At 41.7% G+C, this 27,506-nt stretch overlaps 1 protein-coding gene across 1 annotated transcript in view; it reads left to right on the top strand.

Annotated features, from left to right (window-relative positions):
• Nucleotides 1–1,492: 1,492 nt before the first annotated feature.
• PPP4R4 (protein phosphatase 4 regulatory subunit 4) overlaps nt 1,493–27,506 on the top strand; it is a 106,596-nt gene continuing 80,582 nt past the window's right edge. Inside the window, exons 1-2 of the mRNA XM_039254559.1 lie at nt 1,493–1,612; nt 3,038–3,111. Coding sequence (XP_039110490.1) covers nt 1,493–1,612; nt 3,038–3,111 — 194 coding nt within the window. The remainder of the gene's footprint in view (nt 1,613–3,037; nt 3,112–27,506) is intronic.

Consider the following 27,506-nt stretch of genomic DNA (forward strand, 5'->3'; position numbering starts at 1 on the left):
TAGCCCTATGGATGAATCATTAAGACATTATGTTGAGAAAAAAAAAAGAAAAAAGAGTCTTAGCACAATACCTTTCATGTATATTAAAAACACAGAAACCAACAGCATTTTTGGAGGATATGCACATATATTTGAACATGTGTTAAATATAAGAGAGAGGGTGTGGGGTGCCTGAATGGCTCAGATCGGACTTCACCTCAGGTCACGATCTCCTAGTGGGTTCAAGCCCCACGGAGGGCGGGGGGCGGGGTTCTGTGCTGACAGATCAGAGCCTGGAGCCTGCTTCAGATTTTGTGTCTCCCTCTCCCTCTGCCCTTCTCCCAATTGTCCCTGTGTCTCTCTCAAAAATAATCATTAAAAAAAGATCGGATGCATATGGGGGATAGAGAAATGGGAGTGTGGACAGGAAATGGGTGGAAAATAAAATAAAATTAAAAAGAGGGGCCTTGTTGGTGAAGCAGCATGATCGACACAACTTTTGTCCCGGACGCACGAAAAAACGGCCCAATCCCCTTCCCATGGCTTCCTATTCTTAACAAAATCAAATGCAAGCGACTCAAGCGTGCCTGCCCAGAGCAGGGCCTTTCTCCACAAAGGACCTGCCTCTCCCTTCCACCCACTTTGCCAAGCAGTCGCTTTCCCTGCACGCCCAGCGTTACCTCCCACAACCCAAACACGCCTAGACTTCTATTCGAAATGGGCTTAGTCTTATTTCTCTAGCAAAGTCTTAACTGATCGTTTAAGATGCAGTTTGTCTCCCCTCCGGGAGTCCTTACTGGGCCGCTGCCCCACCCAAACGCAAGCTTCTGCAGGACCCTATTCCCCCATCACCCGGGCACACACCACGTGGTAACTGCTCATTTTTGGGTACACATCCCCCCCCAGGGCTACAGCTGCGCCAGGGTGATCTCCAAGTCCACAGCTCGCCTGCTGGGGAGTGCGCGATCACGCGAGGAACTGGAAGGTTAGTCCATCAGGTTAAACACCACAGCGGCCCACCTCCCCCTCTTTTGCCGCCCAGGTCACAGGTTCAGTCTCTCAGCTCCCGGTCCCCGCCCCCAACCCACCTCCGCAGGCTGCAGGAGGTGGAAGGCTCTGCGCACGCGCCACGGGGCGGGGCGCGGGGAGAGGAGGGCGCAGAAGGGCGGTGGGGGCGACCGCGGCGTAGCGCGGCAGTTGCGTCCGGCTCGCGAGCGCGCGGCGCCGGAGGGGGCGGGGCTGAGGCGGGCTCGTGGCCCCGCCCCCGCCCCTGGCCCCGCCCCCGCCCCTGGCCCCGCCCCCGCAGCACGCCCGCGCGCCTCGCCCCGCCCCCTCGCCTGGCCCGCCCCGCCCCCCCGGCGGCCGCGCTCCTTCTCCCGCCGCCAGCTAGCCTCCCCCCCGGCTCCCGCGGCCGAGAGCGGGAGAAAGTCCTGCTGGTGGGCGGTCGCGGGGCTGCGAGCGTCCGGCATCCCGGGGCCGCTCTGGCCCGGGCGGCGAGGGGGCCCGGCGGTCCATGCATCCGCCGCCGCCCGCCGCCGACGCGATGGATTTCAGTCAGAACAGCCTGTTCGGCTACATGGAGGACCTGCAGGAGCTCACCATCATCGAGAGGCCGGTCCGCCGGAGCCTCAAGGTGCGCCCCCGGGAGGAGGAGCTGCCCGCAGGGCGCCTGGCGACTGGCCCGCGCTCCGACCCCGTCCCGTCCCCTTCTCCTTCCCGAGCGGCCCGGGACCCTCTCGGGAGTCGGGCTGGCACCTCAGTCCGCCTCCAGTCGCCGTGTCACCCTAAACCGGCCCCTGCCGGGGCCCCTGCTTCGATGGAGCCCCGGTTCTCCCAGCTCGGACCTGAATTCCCGAGGGACTGGCCCCTCGGACGCCCTGGGCTCCCCGGTCCCCCGCCCCGGACCCATTTCCCAACCCGCCCCCAGGAACGGCCGGCCCGGCGGCGTCCCCTTAGCCGTCCCTCTCGGACAGCCTTGGCCCCTCACCCCCTCACCCTTCCGCCCTGCGGGAGCTGCCCCTCTAGCCGCCGCCGGGTCCCCCTCCTGAGTGCTCACCCCCCCAACGCCTGTCCCCGTCCCACTCCTCAGTCATCACAGCTCCTGCCCCCCTCCCGGAGACACCCCGGATCTCGTTCGCCCCTTCCTCCATCGGAGCAAGATCGGGCGCCTGTGCCCTCAAGTCAGCCTGGCTCCCTTCTCCTCCCCCAGCACCCCTCCCGGAGTCGTCCTGCTCCCGATCTTCAGAGCCCTCTCGACCCTTGGTCCCCGCTCCTGAGTCACTGCACGTCCTTTCTTGCCAGCCCCTCCAGGACGCCAGCCGGGACCCTGATCCCCACCCGCCTTGAGGGCGTCAGCCTTTAGTTTGCTCCCCCACCCCGCAGAGTCATCTTGGCCCCAGCCTCCAACCCTCACTGCCGGCAAACCTACTTTACGGACCACCCCCTCCCCCAGCCGCCCTCTCACTAGCTCCCTAAGCTCCTCTCACTCCCACCTGCCGCAATATCGCGAATGTTTGCTTTCCTTCCAGCCCCACAGTTCATTCCCTCCCCCCACTCCACATTTCGTCTTTTTCGTTCTCACTCGGTTGCAGTTTGCATCCATCCCCTCCCTTTAGCATTTCCTGGGGTAGAAAATGCCGGAAAAGCCTCCTTGGGGTATAAGAGATTTAAAAGTATGTATGTATATGCCTATAAAATCGAGTTCTAAACTCGATTAAACAACAGTGTTCCGAAGCCACAATGTAATTCGCAAGCTTCAGTCTAGAAGCTGGAAGAGTTTAAAAAAAAACAACAAAACAACAAAAAACCAAAAACAACCTCTAAACTGCACCACCCAAACCCAACAATTCGAGACAATTAGAGACCTCTGTGGTTGAGGCCGGCATCTGGAGTCCTCAGACTCTTGATTAGTTTTCAGTGATGATGTTTAATTGTGAAACTTTTTTCATTAGTTTCTACTCATGTGGGGTTCCCGGAGGGTCACGGAGGGGGGGGGCGCGGACTGACCCTAGGTTGTGTGCATAATTTATATATTTTTTTGTTATTTTACACTTGACAGACACCAGAAGAAATAGAAAGGTTGACAGTCGATGAAGACCTCAGTGATATTGAAAGGGCTGTTTATCTGCTCAGGTATTTCCCGAAGTCTTTTCTGTGAAATTGTTGCCTCTTGCCTGTGGCTGCACGGATGAACGCTTGTGAAATGTCATGTTCCGGTTCTGTTCAGATTTACTTGAATAGAGTACTTTGGCATGTGTAGCACATAACATAATTATGTAGCACATAACATAATTGTGTTATAAGGTGTTGGTACGGACTTCCACATTTGAGAACGGAGATCAAATAAGACCGCCAACTTCTAGAATATTTCTTGGAGGAGGAGGAATAGAACAGCGAAGCGTTTGAATTTGATCTCATCCTTATTTTCTGGCTTTGGTTGTTCTCTCCCGTAAGTTTAGATGAGACTTAAAGAATGTCCAGTGATTAATTTTAAGTTAATCATAGAGTCGGAATGTTAGGTGCTATTTGCTATAAAGAAAAAAAAACCCCGCACAAAGAGGGTAGTTCAATTTGTTACTCAGGACATCCTGTTTTATATTACTTTTGCTATGTAAGCTCAGCGATTTTGTCTGAAAGATTTTAAAATGTGATTGAGCCTGCTCTCATGTAAGTTTAATCTCACAAGCTCTGCAAACTTGCTCATTGCAAGCGGTTATGGCACATATTTACAGAATTTCAACTATTTAAAAAACTTTGGCGTTAGCTTCCTAAAAGCTAACGCAGTGAACATGAATGAATTTAGCTGTGAAAATACTTCAGAAGCAGAAATTTTCCCAAGGCGTTTTGTGTCCCATTTGTTTTAAAATTTTTTCTTTGACTTGCCGCGGCATGTTTTCCCCTTGGCAAATTACTTTTCACTTTTGTGTTTTAGAATCTGATTTTGAAACCTGGTGTTATTTACCTGCTGAGATATTTATCATCCTTGTTTCCTTAGCTTAGGTCAGGACTGCCAGGTTCAGGTGCTGGCCAAGTTTCCTGCTTTCCTTTCTAATTTATAGGTCATGCCTCTGGTCCCGTGTTCGTCAGTGGAGGATTCTGTAAAAAAACAAAAACCAAAAAAACCCCACAGTCCTTCGCTATGACTTTCATTCTCTGAATTAATCTTTAGCCTTTTCATGGCTTCTTGGGTTTCTGCGCTTAGTGTAGTCAGAATTGTAGCGTGCTTACAATTTAGACCATTCTCTTTAATAATTCTATCGCTTGAAAATCTTTCTGTGTATTAGACCTTACGTTAGTGTTATTTCGCCTCTTTTGGGGATCTTTGGTAGCACGCTGTCATGATTTCTCCCTGTTTATTTAAAAGAAAACTTTTATTTATTAAAAATTTTTAACATTTTTATTTATTATTGAGAGACAGAGCATGAGCACGGGAGGGGCGGAGAGAGAGAGGGAGGCACAGAATTGGAAGGAGGCTTCAGGCTCCAAGCTGTTAGCACAGAGACCGACGCCGGGCTCAAACTCACAAACGGCGAAATCATGCGCTCCAGAAAACTTTTATTTATGTATGAATTAAGAGTACTTGTTTTTGGTGTTTACACAGAGAATAATTCCATGTTTAACCTTTTTTTGATACTTTATTGTGTTATAGTTGAAGTACTGTATTCCTTAATAATTAACATGTCCAGTATGGTGAACAATACTTGTAAACTTCTGCCTTTTCTCATAGTTCTTTTGTTTAGAGTAGGTCGATAATTGATGAGACTTTGGATAAGTTTCTGCTAACATACAGCAGTTACTGATTTGTATAATAAGTTCCTACTTCCCTCCCACTGAATTCTCTTTCGCATAAATTCTGGCTTCCAGTTAGGAAACGGAGAGTCTTACTCTACTTAACTTTCGACAGCAGATACCTAATTCCAGATATCAATGACAAGGTTTCTTTTTTAGGAGCCCTTTCTTGTTTTGCTTTCATTGTTAGTGAACCGGGGCGTCTTATTTGTCTGTATTTCTCAGACACTGAACATAAGTTTCATGCAGTTCTGGAATTTACAAAGCCCGTCAGAGACAGATGGGTCCTCTCATTCTCAGACAAGAGAGTTTTAGAAGAGATCTGATGTCTCCTTTAGTTTCTTGTGGCGCTTCTACCTTGAAGGAGGTTTGCAAGGTGACTAGGCAAGCGAACACTAGTTTGGTTGTGTATAGGTTCGGGATTTCACCAGTAGGACAGCTTCTGAAGGAATAACAAACAACACGTTGCCTGAAAGGGTTCTTTCTTCCCTAGGATTCAGGGGTGGGTGTGGCATTGTCTTCTAGATGAGTTCTCTGTTAACAGCCTCATCTGCCCGTATTGAGCCTTTTATTTTTTTTTTTTATTTATTTATTTTTTAAATTTCTAGTGTTTTTTTTTTTTTAATTTTTTTTTTTTTTATGTTTTATTTATTTCTAGGAGAGAGAGAGAGAGACAGCGCGAGCAGGGGAGGGTCAGAGAGAGAGGGAGTCACAGACTGAAACAGGCTCCAGGCTCTGAGCCGGCAGTCAGCACAGAGCCCGATGCGGGGCTCGAACCCACGAACCGCGAGATCATGACCTAAGCGAAAGTCAGACGCTTAACTGACTAAGCCACCCAGGCGCCCCTTGAGCCTTTTATTTTAAATGTACTCTATTCCTTTTTTTTTTTCTTTTCATCTCGTACCTCCCAATGCTATAGAACCTTGTAACCAAACCTATTTTTTTTTTTCTTTTGATTTTCAGGTTTATTTTTGAGTACTTTACTCTTTACTTTGTATTGGATCTTTAATATCCAGATTCCCCCCACCTGTTTTTGAATGTCAGATTTGCTTCTTTAGCTCCCTTATTTTTTTTTTAATTTTTTAAATGTTTTATTTATTTTTGAGAGAGAGAGAGAGAGACAGCATGAGCAGGGGAGGGTCAGAGAGAGAGGGAGACACAGAATCTGAAGCAGGCTTCAGGCTCTGAGCTGTCAGCACAGAGCCCGACGTGGGGCTCGAACCCACGAACTGTGAGATCATGACCTGAGCTGAAGTTGGATGCTTAACCGACTGAGCCACCCAGGCACCCCTAGCTTCCTTATTTTGTGTATTAAAACTGTTTTTGGAATATTATGTTACATTAGAGTTCAGACACATTTGTTTGCATTAGCCCAACTTTCTGTCAGTGGAGGTTCTGATAGCATTTGCGTTGAATCTAGTATCTGAAATATTATATGCAGAGGACTGCCATCCAGTGAACAACAAATTACAGCGTTCCTTATCTCACCCTAAAATATGGCAGATCAATTGTTAATGCAGTTTTCAAAATCAAGTTTAGAACATTACGGTATATGAAGACATTACACAGATGAATTTGTGGTTTTGCATAAATACGATGCTGATACATCCATCTGTGGCATTCAGTGCTGAAGCAAAACAGCTTTGCTAATTGCCACAGCTTGTGGCTTAGTCAAAGCCCTATCATATCATCATTTTCCTGTTCTCTGTCTTCTTCGCGATTTTGGCATATATTTTAGAAATGTACTTAAAATATGTGAATAATTTTGTTTGAGAAGGGCCCTACATTAGTATCCTGTGCTTGCATTCGGTAAATCTTTACTTAAATATCTTTAACTGCATATCAGTTCTAGACCCTTAACCTTGGCCTAAGTGGCTCCATCTTAGCTGTGCAGCGTGATGTTCCATCAGGCCCTCAACTTTTTTTTTATGGCATCATTGAGATGCAGCTCATGCTACCTACAGTTCACCCATGTAACTGTGCAGGTCCGTCGATTTTAGTGTTTTCACAGAGCTGTGCAGCCATCACCACTGTCAGTTGTAGACCGTTTTCATCATCTTAGCAGTCACTGCTCACTTCTTCTCCCCCTTTCCAGCCTTTGGGGGTCACCAACCTACTTCCTGTCTCTGTGGATTTGCCTCTTCTGGGCATTTCATGTGGATGAAATGATACAGCATGTGGTCTCTTGTGACCAACCTCTTTCACTGAGCGTAACGTTTTTGAGGTTCATCCGTGTTGTAGTGTATATCAGTGCTTGCTTTCTGTTGCTGAGTAGTGTTGCATCATGTGGGTGTTTCACGTTTTGCTGGTTCAGTCATCAGTTGATGGACACTTGGGTCATTTCCACTCAGTCCTTTAATTTTTGAAATAGTCCTGCCGGCCTCTTCACTGCTACTCACATTTGTCATGTTCATCCTTAGCTCTGTGTTTCCCTGTCCTGCAATACCTTTCTGTATACCGGTCCGACATTTCCCATCCCGGGACCCATCTTGCATCTTCCATAGAGCCTTTCTTTTTTTTTAGATTTTTTTTTTTTTTTTAAATTTCTAGGAGAGAGAGAGAGAGAGACAGCGTGAGCAGGGGAGGGTCAGAGAGAGAGGGAGTCACAGACTGAAACAGGCTCCAGGCTCTGAGCTGGCAGTCAGCACAGAGCCCGACACGGGGCCCGAACCCATGAACCGCGAGATCATGACCTAAGCGAAAGTCGGACGCTTAACCGACTAAGCCACCCAGGCACCCCCCCATAGAGCCTTTCTTAACTGCTGAAACCACATGCAGAGCCCAGGCTCCTATGAATTCCCGTATTGCTTATTGATGGCTTCCCTCAGGTAGTGATTAATCACTGCTTAGCTGGCATGTGTGAACATTTTCCTTAATTGTAAGCTCCCAGAGGGCAAGCCGTCTTTCATGTTGTTGCTGTTTCATTCTTTTCTTGTCCTATGCTGTGATATTAACATATACCTCTTTATAAAGTGTATTTATTTTAAGTTGACCGAAGTGCCAGATGAATGAAACAACTTCTGATTTTTTTTTTTTTTTTTGTATTATAGGCAACAGAACCAGACAGATTTAGGTTATAGCTTATTCTACTATTTATTTTTTATTTTTAAAATATTTATTCATTTTTGGGAGACAGAGAGACAGAGTGCAAGCAGGGGAGGACAGAGAGAGAGGGAGACCCAGAATCTGAAGCAGGCTCCAGGCTCCGAGCTGTCAGCACAGAGCCTGAGGTGGGGCTCGAACCTTCGAAATGTGGGATCATGACCTGGGCCCAAGTCGGATGCTTAACAGACTGAGCCACCCAGGCACCCCTTATTCTACTGTTTATTCTCTGTTTGACCAGGAACTCATTTGGGATCTCTTTTTTTTCATCTGTAATTTGGAAATAGCAGTTCCTATTGCCCAATGTTGTATAATGTGTGGAGCCCTGACACAGAATAGGTACCCATTTAATGTTAATTTCTTTCCGTCTCTTTCCCCAGTCCTTACTTCCTTGTTACTTAGGTTCTCAAGGTACATTTCAGACTTTCAAGAAGGATAACAATATTACTTTTGCCTTCCAATAATTTAGTAAAGTATCTGGCAAGTAAAGTATGTCAACCGAAGCTTGTGATAGATGCCTATTAACTTCCTTTACTAATAGTATTTATCAGAAACCAGAATCTTCACAAACTATAATTAAACATTTTTTTTTATAATTAAACATTTTAAACTGAGCGATAAGGTCAGAGTGTTTTACAGATTTGTATTTTCTTACCAAATGACTCTATCTCAAGCAATATTTGCTCGTAACGTTATGCATGAATATATCGCTTGGTTAGTGTCCTTGAACTCACTTTTACATTGCTGCTTTTCCAGTCACTTTACACTGTGAGTTTGAAACCATTTTGCACTTGGCCTTCCAGGGACAGTCACCTAAAGTGCATCTTTAATTAGGAACTTTTCCCTTTCCCAATTGTCTCCCCCCTCCCCTCCAACCTTTTTTAATTTTTTAAAAGGAGTAAGTGCTCCTCCTAGTGCTAGCTCAGAGGAGATTTCTGCCACCAAGTCTGGAAATGAACAAAAGAACAAAAGTGCTGTAAACTGTGGCTGCACTGGTCGCCTCTGGGAACTCTCCCATTCAAGACCAGAACAGACAGCAGCAAGACGGTGGCGAAGAACTTCAGTGATGAGCTTGGCTATGGCTAGGTTTTGATTGTTTTATCTTTAATTTTTTTTAAGGTTTATTTCTGAGAGAGAGAGAGAGAGATACATAGGTAGATAGACAGACAGACAAAGTGGGAGCAAGGGAGGGGCAGAGAGAGAGGGAGGCACAGAATCCGAAGCAGGCTCCAGGCTCTGAGCTGTAAGCACAGAGCCCGATGTGGGGCTTGAACCCACGAACCGTGAGATCATGACCTGAGCTGAAGTTGGATGCTAACCCTAACCCAGGCGCCCCCAGAAGAGCCTTTTTAGTACTGTACAGTTGGAATGGATCGTTGGTTAGCTAATCCAAAAAAAAAAAAAAGGTCAACATGGGGACTCATAAATATGATACCTACATTCAACATTTTATTTTACTGTAAAAAATATATATTTGTTTGCCAGTCTTTTGTAACATGTCCATTGCGTTTTCTTTGAGGACAGGTCTGATTACAGTTCAGGATCTGCTTTTTTGTATAGATTACCCCCATAATGCACTTAAAAAGTCAAGTTTACTTTTCTTTAAAGCCGAGCAAGAATTCGAAGATGGCTTATGAAGCGTTTTGAAAGCATGGTCCTAGATTTTTGTGATTTCCTACTCATCTTCTGCAAGGTGTCTTGTTCTTCTATTTCAATAGCAATTTTCTTTGGTAACTTATCTTTATGGAGTGTTTCTAAAACTTTCAATTTAGTTTTCATAGAAATGACTCTGCATCGTATGTTTATGCAGCATTTAATTAAATCATGTAATGGCAGTAGCAAGTGAAATTGGGATAAACTGATCTCAGAACAAATGAAATTCAGGTGGCTCTTGGTTACAACTCAACTAGAAGAGCAGAAACCTGTGATTCTAGAAAGTAGCCTATTAGCTGTGAGCTTTCAGCCTGCCTTTGGCAAGGAAGTGGAGAGTGTTTAGTTGGGAGAAGCTTTAACCCCATGCTGAGAGAGATACTATCCGTTTTCAAAGCCTGCACTGTGATCACCTTGCTTCGTCCTTGGATACCGAGGCTATTCCTCTCATTTCTGCATTCAGTTCTGATGATTATTCCTTCACTTTTGTATACCAAAAAGAAAAAAAGTTAATGAGTTAGGCATCTCAGTTAAAGAGGTACTTTCATAGGCATATTTTTTGCTACAATTTTTTTTCATGTTTTTTTTTTTTTACAAATAGTTTATTGTCAAATTAGTTTCTACATGCTACAATTTTTTTTAAACATTTTATTTATTTTTGAGAGACGGAGACAGAGTGTGAGCAGGGGAGGGGCAGAGAGAGGGAGACACAGAACCTGAAGCAGTCTCCAGGCTCGGAGCTGTCAGCACAGAGCCTGATGTGGGGCTTGAACCCATGAACCCTGAGATCATAATCTGAACTGAAGTCTGAGGCTTAACTGACTGAGCCACCCAGGTGCCCCTGGTTTTTTAAAAGAAACTTTTTGGACATCTGCAGAAATGTGCACATACCATAAATATGTAGCTTGTTGAATTTTCACAAGTTAACATACACACGTAACCAGCACACAGGTTACATAATCTACCATATTAGCCTAGTACCTCCCTTGTACCCCTGTCCAGTTCCTCCTACTTCCTGCAGAGGGTAACTGCCATCCCTTTAAAAAAAAAAAAAAGGTTTTTTTAAAAAGTTTATTTATTTTGAGAGCGAGAGAGGGTGCGGGGGAGAGAGAGAGAGAGAGAGAGAGAGAGAGAACACACCAGCAGGGGAGGGGCAGAGAGAAAGAGAGAGTGAGATAGAGGATACAAAGTGGGCTCTGTGCTGTCGATGTGGGGCTCGAACTGACAAAGCATGAGATCATGATCTGAGAGGAAGTTGGACGCTTAACCGATTGAGCCACCCAGGCGCCCCTACCATCCTGACTTTTAACATCATAGATTAGTTTGCTGATTTTGAACTTTGTATAGTAGGAACCATGAAATGCACTGTTTTGTGCTTAGTTTTTGCTGAACCTTTTCAAAAAGAGATTTGTCCATATTGTTGCATGGAGAAATAGATTGTCCATTTTCACTGCTGTAGAGTATTCCCTTATATGCTACAATTTATTTATTCATTCTACTGTTGATGGACATTTGGCCTGTTTCAAGTTTTTGGCTATTCCGATTAATGCTGCTATGAACATTCATGTACACATTTCTTTCAGTTATCTTCATGGAAGTGGAATTATTGGTCATCAGTGTATGCATATCTCTAGCTTAATAGATACTGTTGAACAGTTTTCTAAATTGTACCAATTTAAACTTGTGTCAGCAGCGTGTGAGTGGTCCCAAGCCTCATATTTTAGGAAACAAAGTGTCAAACTTTCTAGTATGTGAATTTTCTAGCATATTGATAAAGAACTGCTTACTTAATAGCCTGCAGAGGTTTCTGTCTTCCTGTACATGATTTGCTTAACACTACTGAACATCTTTCTTCCCTTGCAGGGTGTGTCTGTAGGTTTTTACAGTTCTTATGCTACTGGACTGTTTGGTTAGAAGGTCTTCTAGAAGTATCCCCTTCAGTTGCGGCACTTTTAATGATTCCAAGATGTCCCATCTAAAAAAAAAAAAAGATGCCCAAATTATCATCCTCTGTGAAGGTGATGCTTGAATGACTTGCCTTTCTACATAGAAATAGGAAGCATCTTCATTTTCATGTTTTAGGATAGAGGGATCAGTGTTTCACATATTAGGAGAATTTTATAATGGATTCCAGGTATATGTCTTACATTATTGCTCAGGCCAAATTATTTAAGTCCTTGGCAAACCTTGAATTCTCTGTTTTGGAAAAGTACTAGGTCACTGAATATAAGGGGTTTGGTGATTATTTCCATCTCCTTTTCCTTGTCTTTTGTTATGAGAGTAACAGTGACATCTCTTTTTTTTTTCCTCCCTATTTACTGAAGCTTCAGAAGGCTTTCTCTGAAAGCCATCAGTAGAAAGCAGAATGCTCTCATGGGGTCTGTGGAAAAAGCTTAACAAAAAAGTAAACTATTTTCATCAGTGTGAAAGTGACCCACATCATGTCATTGGAAAGATCTGGAGCTTGCTAACATGATGCAATTATGAAAGATTTGGCAGTCTTTATCTTGTGAAGGATACTAATACTGGAAAAGATTTGTAATGTAACTAATACTTACTTTAGAACAAATCTTAGGAGTTTTAAGTTAAAACATACAGAATATTTATTGAGTACTTGTTAGATATTAGGCATCACCCCTTGGGGAATGAACGGCATCATACCAGCAGATACTTGCATTCAGGGAAGTACTTGTTTAAGGAAGCAAATGTATTTTCCTTAGCGTTGAGGAGAAAATAGAGGTCATCCCCAGTTAACGAGTATGTTGTGTGTTGAGAAGGCAGGACATTATGTCAGAAATACTTTATATTAAGATAGACCCAGATTTATTCTTGGAGGCTGGGGCTCACTCATTTACTTGCTGAGAGGCCTTGGGCAAATTCCTTCGCTTCTCTGAGTCCAAGCCTCATATTCTAAAATGGCAGCAATGATACTTACACTGTAGGATTGTTAAGGTTAGAGGAGAGGTATGTAGAAGGTGCAGAGTTGCAGAGTTGTGTTTAGGAAAGGGTAGCTGTAGTTGTTAGTAGTCTTTTTTTCTTTTTTCTTAATTTATTTAACGTTTATTTATGAGAAAGAGAGAGAGCGAGCGAGCAGGGGAGGGGCAGAGAGATGCAGACTGTGATGCAGGCTCCAGGCTCCAGCTGTCAACACAGAGCCTGAAGCGGGGCTTGAACCCATGAACTGTGAGATTATGACCTGAGTTGAAGTCAGACGCTCAACCGACTGAGCCACACAGGCGCCCCTGTTGTTGGACTTTTTAGTCACCTGTTTGCAGTTCAGAACATGTTTTATAAGTGTATGTATAGAATGTATGGGACAATTCCCATCTAGGAACTTCCTGTAGTTTTCTTTCCAGATGCTGCCCCTTTGCAGTTACTCTTCCACTGTGACCCCAGGCATCCACTGATCTGCTTAGAGTGTAGACATATGTTTTCATATCTCTTGGATAAATGCCTAAACATGGAATGCTGGGTTATATGGTGAATGCGTGTATTTCCATTTTCATAGTTTTATTGAGGTATAATTGATATCCAATAAACTGCACATATTTTAACTGTACAATTTGATGAATTTTGACACACACACATATAACAAATATAGAGCCTATATATATGTATAAAACAGAGTAACTTTGTGTCCCTTTTTAAAATACCCTCTCCCTTTCCTCTGATCCTCTCTCCCACTCTGGGCCACCACTGATCTACTGTGTGTCACTAGAGATTAGTTTGCAATTTCTAGAATTTTATAGATGTGAATCACAATGTCTATTTTTTGTCTGGCTTCTTTTACTCAGCTTAATTATTGTGGAGTTCATGTATAATGTTGCATGCGTCAGTAGTTTATTTTGGTTTATTATTGACGATTACTCCATTTTAAGAATATATATTTTGCTTATCGGGTTTTCCACTAATGGTAATTTCCAGGTTTTGGTTACCACAGACTTAAGTGGCTATGAATGGTCATGTACACATCTTTGGTGGACATGTGCTTTCCTCCTCTAGTATATAGCTAGAAGTGCAATAGCTGGCTTATGTAATTGATTCATATTTACATTTTTAAATATGAACTGAAACCTTTTAGTTTCAAGGTGTTTAATGGTATTTCTAGTGGTCTGGTGTAATGATATTTCATTGTATTTGTAATTTGGATTTCCCAAATGACCAATGGACATTGAGCATCTTTACATGTGTTTATAGGCCAGCCATATGTCTTGTTTGTAAAGTATCTGTTCAAAGCTTTTGCCTGTTTGTTGGATATATGTTTTGCAGATATTTTCTCTTAGTCTATGGCTTTTTAATTTTTATAAAAGTATTTTTTAAAGAGCAAAGGTTTTTTTGCTTCGTTGTGGCCTACTTTGATGAGGTCTAATTTATTGATTTTTTTTCCCTTTCTAATTAGTATTTTTTGTGTGTTCTATTTAAGAGCTCTTTGCCAAACTCTAGGTCATTAAGAGTTTTTTCTTTTGTTTTATTTTAACAGTTTTAAGGTATTAGCTCTTAATTTTAGGTCTGTGATGTATTTCCAGGTACATTTTCCATATGGTTAAGGTAAGGGCTGAGGTTAATTTGTTTGCACATGGCTGTAATGTGTAATAGAAAGGGCCAGTTTGCTATTGTAAAAATAAGGGGACGTGGCATCTGTGTGTGTGTGGCCATATTCAGAACACTTAAGTTCTTCAGGCACTGCTTTCCCCCCTTCCCTTCTTAAAATATAATGGGTTGGGCCTGATAGAATTGAAGGTTCCCTTTTAGCAGGGTAGCCTCAATTCTTAGATAAACAGAAGTCGTTAAATCCCAGTTTATTATTTCATCCACTAGGTGGTGCTAATGGGCATCCCTGTGGGGCAGAAACTCCTTGGAGAGGTGAACAGTTTCATAGCTTTTATTTTTTTTTAAGTTTATTTATTTATTTTGAGAGGGAGAGACAGAATGAGTGGAGGAAGGGCAGAGAGAGAGAGAATCCCAAGCAGTCTCCGTGCTGACAGTGTGGAGCCCGACTGGGGTGAAGTGGGGCTCTAACTCATGACCTGGGAGAGCTGTGACCTGAGCTGAAATCAGGAGCTGGATGTTTAACCGCTGAGCCACCCAGGTGCCCCTAGTTTTTTTTTTTTTTTTTTTTTTTTAAAACAGGGTCCTTTGTAAAGTAGATGGTCTCAATTCAGAAAGTGCCAGTGTTTCCTTAAGGATTGGTTACAGTAATATTACAATTAAAAACTACTGTTCATTTTGCTGGACTAAAAAATATCTTCAAAGAGTTTCACACATTGTAGATTTGGTCTGAATATATATGTTTTGGGAAGAATGAGAGTTGTGTGCTCACATACAAAAAATCAGACTGGGGGCCTGACTGACTTAGAATTGTCATATAAGTGCTCTTTGTAAGAAGCTTATAAATTGTATTTAGTTGGAAATTCTCTTGGTAGTAAAGTTATGAACTATGTGCTTGAAAAGTGGATGGTCTTGAAGACGGACAGGATTCACGAAAGTACACAGCCTGGGCTTGTGGGTGAGGGCACATAACTCCTTGCTGCTCGGATAAGGGTGGGGAGGGAGGGGGTAAGGGGGTTGGTTTTCATGTGGATGGCGTATATGTGTACCTCACATAATTTTCCAGTTATTTGGGGGATTTTACCAGATCCCTTTCTGTTACTGGTTTCCAGCTTAATTCAGTGCTTGTGTTTGACCTCAGTTCTTTTAAATTTGCTGAGGTTTGTTTTATGGCCCTGAAAATGGTGATCTTGTTGAATATTCCATATGCACTTGAAGAGCATGTGCGTTCTGTTGGGTGTGATTTTCTATAAATGTGAATTAGGTCAAGTTGGTTGGTGATATTTTTCAGGTCTTCTGTATCTCTAAGGTTATTTTCTAGCCACTTACTCTAGTGATTACAAAGAGTGGAGTACTGAGGTCTCTAACTACAAATGCAGATTTGTCTATTTCTTTCACATCTATCAGTTTTACTAGTAGTTCAAGTATTTTGATTTCTGTAGTCAGGTACATAGACAGTTAGGGTTGTTATGTTTTCTTGGTGCTTTAACTCCTTTATAGTTATGTCTTATTTGTCTTTATCCCTAGAAATATTATTTGTTTTGAAGTGTACTTTATCTGATATTCATATACTTGCTTTTGGTCAGTGTTTACATGGTCTATCATTTCCTGCCCTTTTGCTTTAAAAAAATATTTTTTTCCAGAAAAGTCACAAAAATCGTTCAGAGAATTCCCATTTTTCTCTAAAACTAATATCTCACATAACCATTTTTTATTATGAATGGGTGGTGAATCTTGTCAAGTATTTTTTCCTGAGTCTCTTGATAGGACATATGGCTTTTCTAACATAATTTTTTTATTATGCTGAATGACACTGATCAATATTCAAACGATGAACCAGCCTTGCATTCTTGGGATGAAATCTACTTGGTCATGATGTAAATGTTTCTGGGCCCTGTTTGTTGGTATATTTTAGAGGATTTTTGCATCTAATGTAATGAGAGATACTGATCTGCAGTTTTCTCTTCTTGTAATATCTTTGCCCAGTTTTGGTTTTAGCAGAATGCTCACGAAATGACTTGGGAAGTGGGTTTCTTATTTTCCGGAAGAGGTTGTGTAGAGTTGGTATTATTTCTCCTTTTTTTAAATGTTAAAAAAAATTTTTTTTTAAAAAAGTAAACTCTACCCTATCTTTTGTCTTTAAATGTTAGGTGTAATTCACCAGTGAAACCATCAGTGCCTGAGGTTTTCTTTTCTTTCTTTCTTTTTTTTTTTTATATTTTTTTATTTAGTTCTGAGAGAGAGAGAGACAGTGGGAGCAGGGGAGGGTCAGAGAGAGAGGGAGACACAGAATCTGAAACAGGCTTCAGGCTCTGAGCTGGCTGTCAACACAGAGCCTGACGCAGGGCTCGAACCTACGAACTGTTGTGAGATCATGACCTGAGCCGAAGTCGAACGCTTAACCGACTGAGCCACCCAGGCGCCCCTGAGATTTTCTTTTTTGAAAGGTTTTTAACTAAAATTCAGTTGTGTAATAGATAATAAGACTATTTGAGTTATCTGTTTCTTCTTGAGTGGGTTTTGGTAGTTTTTGTCTTTCTAATTTTTTTTCTATTTTTTTAAATGTTTATTTACTTTTGAGAGAGAAAGAGAGAGAGTGAGGAGGAGGGGGAGAGAAAGAGGGAGATGCACAATCTGAAGCAGGCTCCAGGCTCCTAGCTGTCAGCACAGTGCCTGATGCGAGGCTCGAGCCCACGGACTGTGTGATCATGCCTTGAGTCGAAGTCAGACGCCCAACCGACTGAGCCACTCAGGCGTCCCTTATCTTTCAAATTTTTAACTGTATTTTATCCAAGTTATCGAATTTGTGGGCATTGGATTATTGAATATTTGTGGGCTCTGTACTGATGTCCCCTATTTGATTCCTAATATTGATAATTTGTGTTTTCTTGCTTTTTTTGTTTTTTTCTTGTTTACACTTGAGGTTTATTAATTTTATTGATCTTCAAATTTTTTAAAATGTTTATGTATATTTTGATAGAGTGAGAGACAAAGTGTGAGCTGGGGGAGGGCAGAGAGGGAGACATGGAATCCGAAGCAGGCTCCAGGCTCTGAGCTGCAGCACAGAGCCCGATAGGGGGCTTGAACTGACAAGCCATGAAATCATGACCTGAGCTGAAGTCAGATGCTCAACTGACTGAGCCACCCAGGCACCCCATTGATCTTTTATTTATTTATTTTTTTTAAATTTTTTAAAAATGTTTTATTTATTTCTAGGAGAGAGAGAGAGAGAGACAGAGACAGAGACAGCGTGAGCAGGGGAGGGTCAGAGAGAGAGGGAGTCACAGACTCTGAAACAGGCTCCGGGCTCTGAGCTGGCAGTCAGCACAGAGCCCGACGCGGGGCTCGAACCCACGAACCGCGAGATCATGACCTAAGCGAAAGTCGGACGCTCAACCGACTAAGCCACCCAGGTGCCCGTCATTGATCTTTTAAAAGAATTACCCAGGTGCCCCTCATTGATCTTTTAAAAGAATGAGCTTGGGGCGCCTGGGTGGCTTAGTCGGTTAAGCGTCGGACTTTCGCTTAGGTCATGATCTTGCGGTTCGTGGGTTCGAGCCCCGCGTCGGGCTCTGTGCTGACTGCCAGCTCAGAGCCTGGAGCGTGTTTCAGTCTGTGACTCCCTCTCTCTCTGACCCTCCCCTGTTCACGCTGTCTCTCTCTCTCTCCTAGAAATAAATAAAACATTAAAAAAAAAAAAAGAATGAGCTTTTGATTTTATTTTCTCAAATGTTTGTCTATATTGTAATGTTTTCTGTATCAATCATTGATTTTTATTCTGTATTTAACATTTCCTTCCTTCTGCTTGCTTTGCATTTAATTTTACCTTTCTCTGGCTTCTTGAGGTAGAATCTTAGTTTATTAATGTTAGTTCTTTTATTTATTTTTTCAAATGTTTATTTATTTTGAGAGAGCATGGGAGAGTGTGTGCAGGGGAGGGGCAGAGAGAGGGAAAGAGAGAATCTTGAGCAGGCTTGGTGCTCTCGGCTTGGAGCCTGACCTGGGGCTTAATCCCATGAACTGTGAGATCATGACCTAAGCTGAAATCAAGAGTTGGACACTTACCTGACTGAGCCACCCAGGTGTCCTCATCTTCTATTTCAATACATGGATTTTAATGCTGTATTTTTCCTTCTGTAGCTGCATCTCACAAATTTTGATGTTTTGTATCTTCATCGTCATTTAGTTGAAATAAAGAAATTCTCTCAAGACTTCTTTGACTCCTGGGTCATTTAGAAGTATGTTGTTCGATTTCTAAATACGGAGATTTTCCAGGTATCTTTTTGTTATTGATTTCTCATTTAGTTTCATTACGGTTTGAGAATGTGCTTTGCCTGATTTCTGTGACCTCCTTGTCTTTCCCCATAACAGCTCTGGTTTCATTTCTTACTATTTCCTTCCTTGCTTGGTGTGTTAAACATACCACGTACACACCTATCTTAGGGATTTTGCCCTTTGCTTTCCTTCTGCTTTGCATGTTTTCCTCAGTATCTGCATGGCCAGGGCCCGTATTTCCTTCACATCTCTACTCCTACGTGGGTTGTTTGTTTGTCTCAGATAAATGGTATCATCATCTGCTTAATGTCACAGGTTAAAAACCTGGGAGTATCCTCAATTTTTCCTGTTCCTCATCTCTGATATTTAAGAGATTCAATCTTTCTTTAACGAAATAGTAATATTCACAAGATTTCTGTAGTTCTCTGATAGCCACTTTAAAAAACAATCCACATTTATTTATTCAGGATGATTCTCAAATACTGAATTAGCAGAAACCTGCCAAAAGGTCAGAATTCCAGTGCTTTAGTTATTTCTTTTGGTACACTAGTGGGTAAATAGATGTGGCCTTTTTTTTTTTTTCTTCAGGAGACATTCTCTTAATGTTCTAAAATAGCATAGATTTTATTAGCTCGGTTCTGGTTTCTTATTTATTATACAGAAATGAGTATATATATATGTATATATATATACACACACACGTGTATGTATATAAATAAAATTAGCTGAGACTAGTTTTGTTTCTCTTTATTAGGCAGTGGGAGCTATAAAACTTGTGTTTTTCTTTTAATCCTTGTTGCTAAGAAACAGCACAGCTTCAAGCCAGCTGTGTGACCTTGAGAGAATCATTTAGCTTCTATTCTGTTAGTGAAGTGAGGAAGATGTACTAGTCATGCTGTTAAGACCCTTCCTTGCGCTGACTGTACACTTAATTCAGTGCTCACTGCAGTTACCAACTTACCTTCGTTTTTCTACTCCTTCAAAAATCTTTACTTATCTCCAGTTTAAAAAAAGCTCAGGGTATACTCGTCAGCTTTGATTCTTTTGACTCGTATTTAAAAAAATATATTAAAGTGTTCAATATTGCATGTTTAAATGTGTGCTGCTTTAAAATCCTTTTGTGCGGGTAAATAGTTATAAATTAGAATGACTTGTTATTTCATCATATCGTTGTTTTGTAGTAAAAATCATTACATGCTGTGACTTAAAAAGTCCGTTATACTGCTAGTGTCTTTATGATTCCCACATAAATAGCATGGGGACCTAGTGTTATGGACAATGTATTAAAATACTTTAGGTAAGCTATATGTCATTATTTACTCATATATATGAGTAAATTGACTCATATGTGTCCATGTTTACTCATTGAATTACATGTGGTATAAATATCAATTATATTTCCTTAAGATGGTATTTTTCTTTTCCTTATTTTTAATTTTTAAAAAAATTTTTATTTTGAGAGATACAGAGTATGAGTGGAGGAGGGGGAGAGAGAAAGGGAGAATTCCATGCTGGCCCTGCACCATTAGTGCAGAGCCTGACGCAGGGCTTGAACTCACAGACCGTTGAGATCATGACCTGAGCTGAAACCAAGAGTCAGACGCTTAACGCACCAAGCCACCCAGGTGCCCCTACATTATTTTTCTTTTAAAATACCGAGAGGACTGGTAATTCATACATTTCTAGAAGGAATGATAGGAATGTCTACATTAATTCTTTAAGGGACAATACAGAGAAAATTGACTTTGTCTCTCTCAAAGAAGAAAATATATACATGAAATTAATTTAAATTAGTAGTTATTGAGGAACACATGAGAAATCCTGTAGGACCAATAGTTTTGTTGTTTTATTTAAATTAGATTCTTGCTTTATAGAGACACTGTCCTGACCTTGACAATCACCACCCAGTTGACTTGAACAACTTCCATAGTCTATAGACGTTGGTTTCTTGATTGTCGCAAGGTGAGTAGGTGCATTATGTTTCCACAGATTCGGAAATAATGTCATGGAGGTGATCACTGCTTTAGGCCCTCTTCACTCCAACTTACTCCATTCTGTTGTCTCATTAGCATTGGAGAAAAGGGAACATTTCAGGCAGCTTTTGCATATTGATTTGGGTTGACCGAAGAGCTTTTAAATTTTATAATTGGTTTGTTTGTGTTACATCTTTTCCAATTTGGTGCCTCATTTGCAGTGATATCAGTCAAATGAGCAGACAGGAACCTCTGTATATTGTCAGGGACTCTTTCCGGGTCACAGTATCTACCCCTAGATTTCAGTGACACCTCTCCATGACGTAGTTTCCAAATCTGTGGCTCTAGCCTGGGACTTTTCGTGTGAACTTTGGGCCAGGTCTGCTTGCTGAGCGTGTCCATGAGGGTATCTCTACCAGAATGGCCTGCTGGCTTTCCAGACTCCGCATGCCCCAACCTGAATTCGTCACTTTTTACCTGAATGTGCCTTCACTTGTTACTGGAGCCTGACTGTCCTTTTAAATCATATCGGAGGGAAACCTGGGAATGATTTTGGCCTCTTCCTTTTTCCCTCAGTAATTGGTTTTGTCTTCAGTCCTATTGATTTTATTTCTGCAAGAAGCCATTTCTTCTTTTTCTTTTCAATTCAGCTACACAGAATCATAGTGCTTTGTTTTTATTGTTTTCTTTCTACTTCCAGAGCACAATGACTGGCAAATCATAAGTGTTCAGTACATCTTCATCAAATGATTGAGTGAATCCCATCTAGCAGGGAACCTTTGAACATCGCGTTCCTTCCTCTCTCCCTTTCCACCTCTTTCTACTTATTTTTCAGGCCTCAGCTCTTCAGGCAAGAGCTTGGTCCCCCTTGGTCTCCAAATTAAGTGATGTTCTCAATAGTACTTTGTACTGGTCCTTGATAGGTCTTTACACACTTGAGATGATTTAATTGATTGTTGTTTAATCTGTGAGTTTTCTGACTGTGAAGCTCTGATAAGGCAAGGGCCATGTCAGCTGTACCGCCATATCCCTGCCCGGGCTTCCTTCACTGCAGTATATAGTAAGCACTCAGTATTTGCTGTCTGTGGCATAAAGCGTCATTAGATTATGTTGGAGAATCCAGACCAGTGCCCGGCACCCAGCAGGTCCTGATTAAGTACTTCCTGAATTATTGAACACATCAGTCCTCCTGTGTTCTATAGGTTAAGTAATCAGGTCTCTTCCCCTTCCTGTGATAGCTGCTTATCATCTCTTCTTCCTGCAGGCGCTGAGGATTTGGCCTGCTTCTACCTCTTTTTTTATTTTTATTTTTTTTTACTATTCTGTTTTCCCTCTCGGGTTTCTCTCTTACTGGGTTGGCAGCTATGTAAACCAGCTGGTTCTCAGCTATCCCTTCTCCCCTGCTATATGTCCTGTTCTGTTTATATATTCTTTAAAGGTATTGTAAAAAGATTTTTACTACTGTGTTAATGGAGAAGTAGAAAGACTGATTAAAAAATAATCAGTGAGATTACATCATTCTCCCACATCTTCCAAGTTTGTATGGTTATTCCTGAACTCATATCTGACATACCTTTCGACATTTCTGCTATAGCTTATTTATTTAGGGAAGATCTTTGCAATCTATTCTCTGTGGAGTAATGATTTTCTATTGTTTTTTTTTTTTTTTTTTTTTTACCATGACCTATAGTAAGAAATACATTTTAAATTTGTGACCTGGCATGTACACACGTTTGTGTGTATTAACATATGTGTGTATGTTATTATGTGTATATTAATGTGTGTATACATACGTGTATATGCATGTGTATTTATATACATATATTTAAATTGAAATGAAATTTTAATAATATCCTTCTATGTATAATAAAATAAAAACATATCAAAGTTGATGTCAAATATAGCCTTGATCTAGTTAGTAATTGCCCCTTAATAAGTTCTTTCCACACTGGGACAAGTCAGGATAATGCTCATCTTTTTTTTTTTTTTTTTTAATTTTTATTTAAGAAAAAAATTTTTTAACATTTTTGTTCATTTTTGAGAGACAGAGAGAGACAGAACACTAGCAGGATAAGGGCAGAGAGACAGAATCCGAAGTAGGCCTCAGGCTCTGAGCTGGCAGCACAGAGCCTGACGCGGGGCTCGAACTCATGAACCTTGAGAGCATGATCTGAGCTGAAGTTGAACACTATGCTCATCTTGTAAACTACTGTGAGATTAGATGTGGGGTGTGAGGGAGAAAGAGAAAATGAATGTAATTCCGAGATACATACCTGGAGATGGCTGTCTGTCCCTTTGTTGGTAGACCGAGGGGAAAGGAGCTCTGCTGGTTTGTGAAGCTGGAGGGCCTCTCGAAAGGAAATGCTCTCTGTAGGACTGGAAGGACTTGGTTCAATCAGGAGAGGAGTTAGTCTCTTCTTCGCACTAAACACTCACCTGCTGCAGGCCATGTTGACGTGGCCCTATGATACTGAAAGAGAGAGGAGATTGTCAGTTAATTCATTGTAGCATGAGCATTACTCAGTAAATCATGTGCGAATTTTTCTATTGCAGCATTATCAACTGGGAGACATTTTTAGGCTGGCAGCTTAGCCACTCCTTATGAGGTGACCTTATCCTGGGTCTGGGGGCTGTGGGTTAGGTTTGGGCTTAGAAGTCATAGGTGGGGATCGTACCTGGCTCTGATATTCAGTAGTTGGTTGACTTTGGGTAGGTTGCCTTCCCCCTCCCCCTGGCCTCAGTTTCCTCATGTGTAAAGTAAGGATAGAAATATACTGCTCATCCATCATGAAGATTATTGTGATTATGTGACGTTTCTTGCCTGGCACATAGTAGCTCCTTAAAAGTTAATTTTGCTTTTATTCTTTGGTGCTATTAAAAAAATAAAATATGCTTCTCTATGATTCTAAGCATAAATGACTAAGCAAGGTTGAATGGTTCCCTAACTGTATAAACCTTTTTGGGTGATACTTGGAAGCTATCACATTATTAAGGATTCAGTTTTATGGTACTAACATACGAAGATATGGCACGTTTGGAAGATTACTGATATTGTGGGATGGTGTTCTGCGTCTTCTGCTTTAGATTCTGGAGTCAACTTTGCCTTAAAGAAGGTTTTGTCTTTCTTGAAAGTTTAATCTTCTGAGCTAATCACTTAATTTATTTTGCTCTGTCCATTAAAACAAACTGTTCAATGATTGACTCTGAGTAAAGAAATAATTAAATGTCAACTCTGCGGAGTTTACTTTTCGTTGCAAACTCAAAACAAGGCCTGTAAGGCATCTGCTTTATTTTTATACATTCAAACAGGTTATCGACAGCTTCTCTGTTATGTTTTTGAGTTTGGAAGGAGAGCTGCTAGGATCAAGCATACAGACTGTGTATATACAAATCATTTAAGATCCTACATGTAGTTTAACAGCGGCGAAGCTAGAGTTCTCAGATTAATTTCCTCTCATAGTGACTGACTGTGTTATGTCATCATTCCTTCCCCTCTCTCTTTCTCCAGTGGTTTAGGATTAAATAAACAGTGAGGGTTGGCCGGCTAGGAAAAGAGATCGGAGTTTTTGCTATATCGTCAAAATTCTTAGTGTGTGCATCTGTCTTCCTTACTAGATTTTGAGCCCTTAGAAGGTTGAGGCAAGGTACAAGGATAGAGAAAGGCAGTCAGTCTCCAATCTCCTCTACATATATGGCTTTATTCTTGTGGAAGGGCATGGGTTTCTCCTTTCTTTTTTTTTTTTTTTTTTAAACGTTTATTCATTTTTGAGAGACAGAGAGACAGAGTGCAAGCAGGGGAGGGACAGAGAAAGAGGGAGACACAGAATCTGAAGCAGCTCCAGGTTCTGAGCTGCCAGCACAGAGCCCAATGCGGGGCTCGAACCCACGAACCACGAGATCATGACCTGAGCGGAAGTCAGATGCTCAACCGACTTGAGCCACGCAGGTGCCCCAGGGCACGGGTTTCTTAAACTAGCACAGATAGTCTTATTTTTGGAGACCCAAGATAATGTTTGTGTCTGGGCAATACAATATACTAAGAATTTCTGGATCTTTCTTTGATTTCCCACAAATTATCATTCAATTTCCCTCCAGCATCATTGAGGACCAGCTTTGTTTGGAATCATATGTTTTAAAAAGCATTACACATCCTAGTTATACAGTTTCTCTAGTAATCCTTCCCGGCTTAGGGGCTGGAGTGGGATGGAGAACACGGATGGATGAGTTTGGTATTGGCTGGGTGCACAGGTTGGAAGAGAGACAGTGTCATGAATGGGTTTTAGAGTTGTACAGTCTGGGTAACTCTGTGCGGTAATCTTTCTAAGCCCTAGTTACCTTATCTATAAAATGGAGCTAATAAGAGTATCTAATCGACCTCATGAGATTGTAAGTATTAAATAATATGACTGCAGGTAAGAAGCTCATTTAGCATAATGCCTGGCAAGCAGCGTATTAGAATCTTTTTTTGTTGCTGTCACTGCCAGCGAGGAGGAGAATTGAAGAAGTGGGTGATTGGTGATAGTGTAGTTGAAGTAACAGGCAGGTCCAGGCTGGGCAGAAAGAAAGAGGCACTAGGAAGAATATTAGAAACTGGAGAGTAATAAGGAATCGACGAGTTAGAAGGGGGATGAGGGTGAAAAATGGATTTAGTGATAGAGAAATAGAAAAGTTACTAGTTTATGGGCGTAAACGAGTTTATGAGTGAGACCCCAGGGTTTGAGATTCTAGAGATGAGCATTTCTAGCAAAGCATGTAAGATCCAGCCTACGACGGTAGCTGCTGATCTGAAGTGGAGACACATTCAGTTCAAATCAGCAGATACTTATGGAGGTTTTCCTGCATGCTAGATATTGTGTTGAGAATTGGGGAATGTAAAATTTGTGCAGAACATCATTGAAGAGGTGGTCAAGAACTGGCTGTTTGCCATTCCCCTGAATGCCAAGGTTACCCATGCCCGTGGCAGGGGCTTGGGTGGCCAGGAAGACTGAAGCTTTATTACACTGAAAAATGCTTGAGTGGATTAGCTTGTTTTTCATCGGTCGAAGGTAGGACTATAAATGGCTCTTTATAATAGGTGCATCTCCCAGTGGGTCTAAAATAATTAGTAACATTAATTTAGAATTTAGAAGATAGCTGTCCTAAATTCATTTATTTAACTAGTCTTTTCTCCCTTCCCCTTTCCTTTTTAGCCACTAATGTACATATTAGATGATTAACCCAGTTCTTCTTAGTTTTAGAGGAATGGTTTGCTAAGTGGGCTTGTGTCCTCTTTGTTTCGGAATGAATATTCCAGAAACGGGACGCGTCCCAAAGAAAAGCACAACTGGGGCAAGACGGAACTGCTCATTTTGTAGTCAGCATGATGCTTCCTTATGCCTTTCAGTTGAAAGTTGTAGGTTTTGAAGTCTAGGAATCTTACTTCGTTAAAAAAAAAAAAAAATATATATATATGTATATGTATAAAACATCGATGAAGCATGTGTTTTAAAGTTACATATCCTATATCAAATAGCACTAAACTGACTTTTAGACTGGTGGTTTAAATCCATGCTGATTGCTTTTGGGCTCATTCCAATCAGTGATGCTCGCATAGATCCACGCACATGTGGTTTATTTGTACTGCCTGTGACCAGAGTCAGCAGGTGACAGAAGCAGATCCGCAGCACCCAGGAAATTTCCAGGCATGCAAGCTCAGTATCTCACGTTAGTGTCCGGCCAAGTCTCCTCTTGGCAGCGTCTCCTGTGTCTGATCCACAACCCCTTCCCACGCTCCTCCGCATTAACGTGCAGTTGAGTAGACTGGATGTTACTCCACGTCCGCTAACTGCTTGCGGCCACATTGCTTTGGACACTCTTGCTGGGCAGAGGGGCCCCGTTGCCAGGACTGACCGCGGCAGGGAACAAATGTACTCCACTTTTGTTGGGTACACCGCCGCTGTGCACTTTGTTTATTTCACTCGGATCTAAAAAAGGATTTTGGAGTCTCTTCTTTTTATTATTATTATTTTTTAATTCTTTATCATGGTAGCTCTCCTAGGATGGTCTCCAGACCAGTGGCATCAGCATCACCTGGGAACTTGGTAGAAATCTGGTTCTCAGGCCTCAATGGGATCTACTGAATCCTCATCCCTCCAATTGTAGGGCTTAGTCTTAACAGGTGCTCCAGGCGGACTCCGGTACTCGGTAAAGTTTGAGAACCACTGCTTTGGGGTAATGTGGTTACCAACTTGTACATGCTTCCTTGAAGTCTTTGACTTAGTAGATTTCTGCTAAGCTCAGTGTATAAATTGGAAACATGACATTGCCAGTGTTGGAGGTCAGTAATATCTAATGTTGGCAACCTTGTATGGTTCAGCTAATAGTTACTTTGTGCGAAGTAGGGTTTCTTAGACATTTTCTTTTGTGGAGCCGTTGATATTCTCAGCTGTGGACAGCGGTGCTGTGCATCTTAGGGTGTGTAGCAGCGTCCCTGGGTTCTACCTCCTGGATTGCAGTAGCATCTGTGAAGTTGTGATGATCAAAAACGTCTCCAGACATTTTCCTCTGTGCCCTGGTGCTGGGTGGGTGGGGGGATCACTCTTGATGGAGAACCAGTAGCTAACTCCGTTGCTGTCCCTTCTAAGCACTCATACTCAACACATTGCCAATAATATATACATTTTTCTCCTTGAGTGGGAGAAGGGGCAGACCTTAATTATCTATAGAAATTAAATTCAGATTTTATGTCTGAATTTAGACATAAATTTATTTATGAGATATTTAGAGACTATGGTGCTTACAATTTGGGGTCGCTTTCTTTGTATGTTTTTTCACGTCCTGTTTATGCTAAGCAGTGTTACCTGTAGACCTGTTAATTTGGTTTTCTAATACCTTGCCGCTCCCAAAGTGTAATGGCAATCTGATTTTGTTTCTGAGTCACTTGCTGGTTTTACTAAAGGATTTTTTTTTCTCAAAATTCTGGTACATTCTCAGTGTTGGTTATGCTAGATTGATTTTTCTCAGGTAAATGGCATGCTCTTGTGAATCTTTTTTTTTAATTTAAAAGAAGTCTTATAATTTTTAAACACTTCCCTCGCTTTGGATGTTTTCTTTGGGGACTCCTATTAAAAGTAGGAGTTGGGTCTTCTTTATCTATCTTTTATATGTTGCTTTCTCTCAAATCTTTTTAATCTTTTTGTACTTAAAAATCTC

Source organism: Hyaena hyaena, unplaced genomic scaffold (genome assembly GCF_003009895.1).
Source record: "Hyaena hyaena isolate Hyena2069 unplaced genomic scaffold, ASM300989v1 scaffold_493, whole genome shotgun sequence".
Lineage (NCBI taxonomy): Eukaryota > Metazoa > Chordata > Mammalia > Carnivora > Hyaenidae > Hyaena > Hyaena hyaena.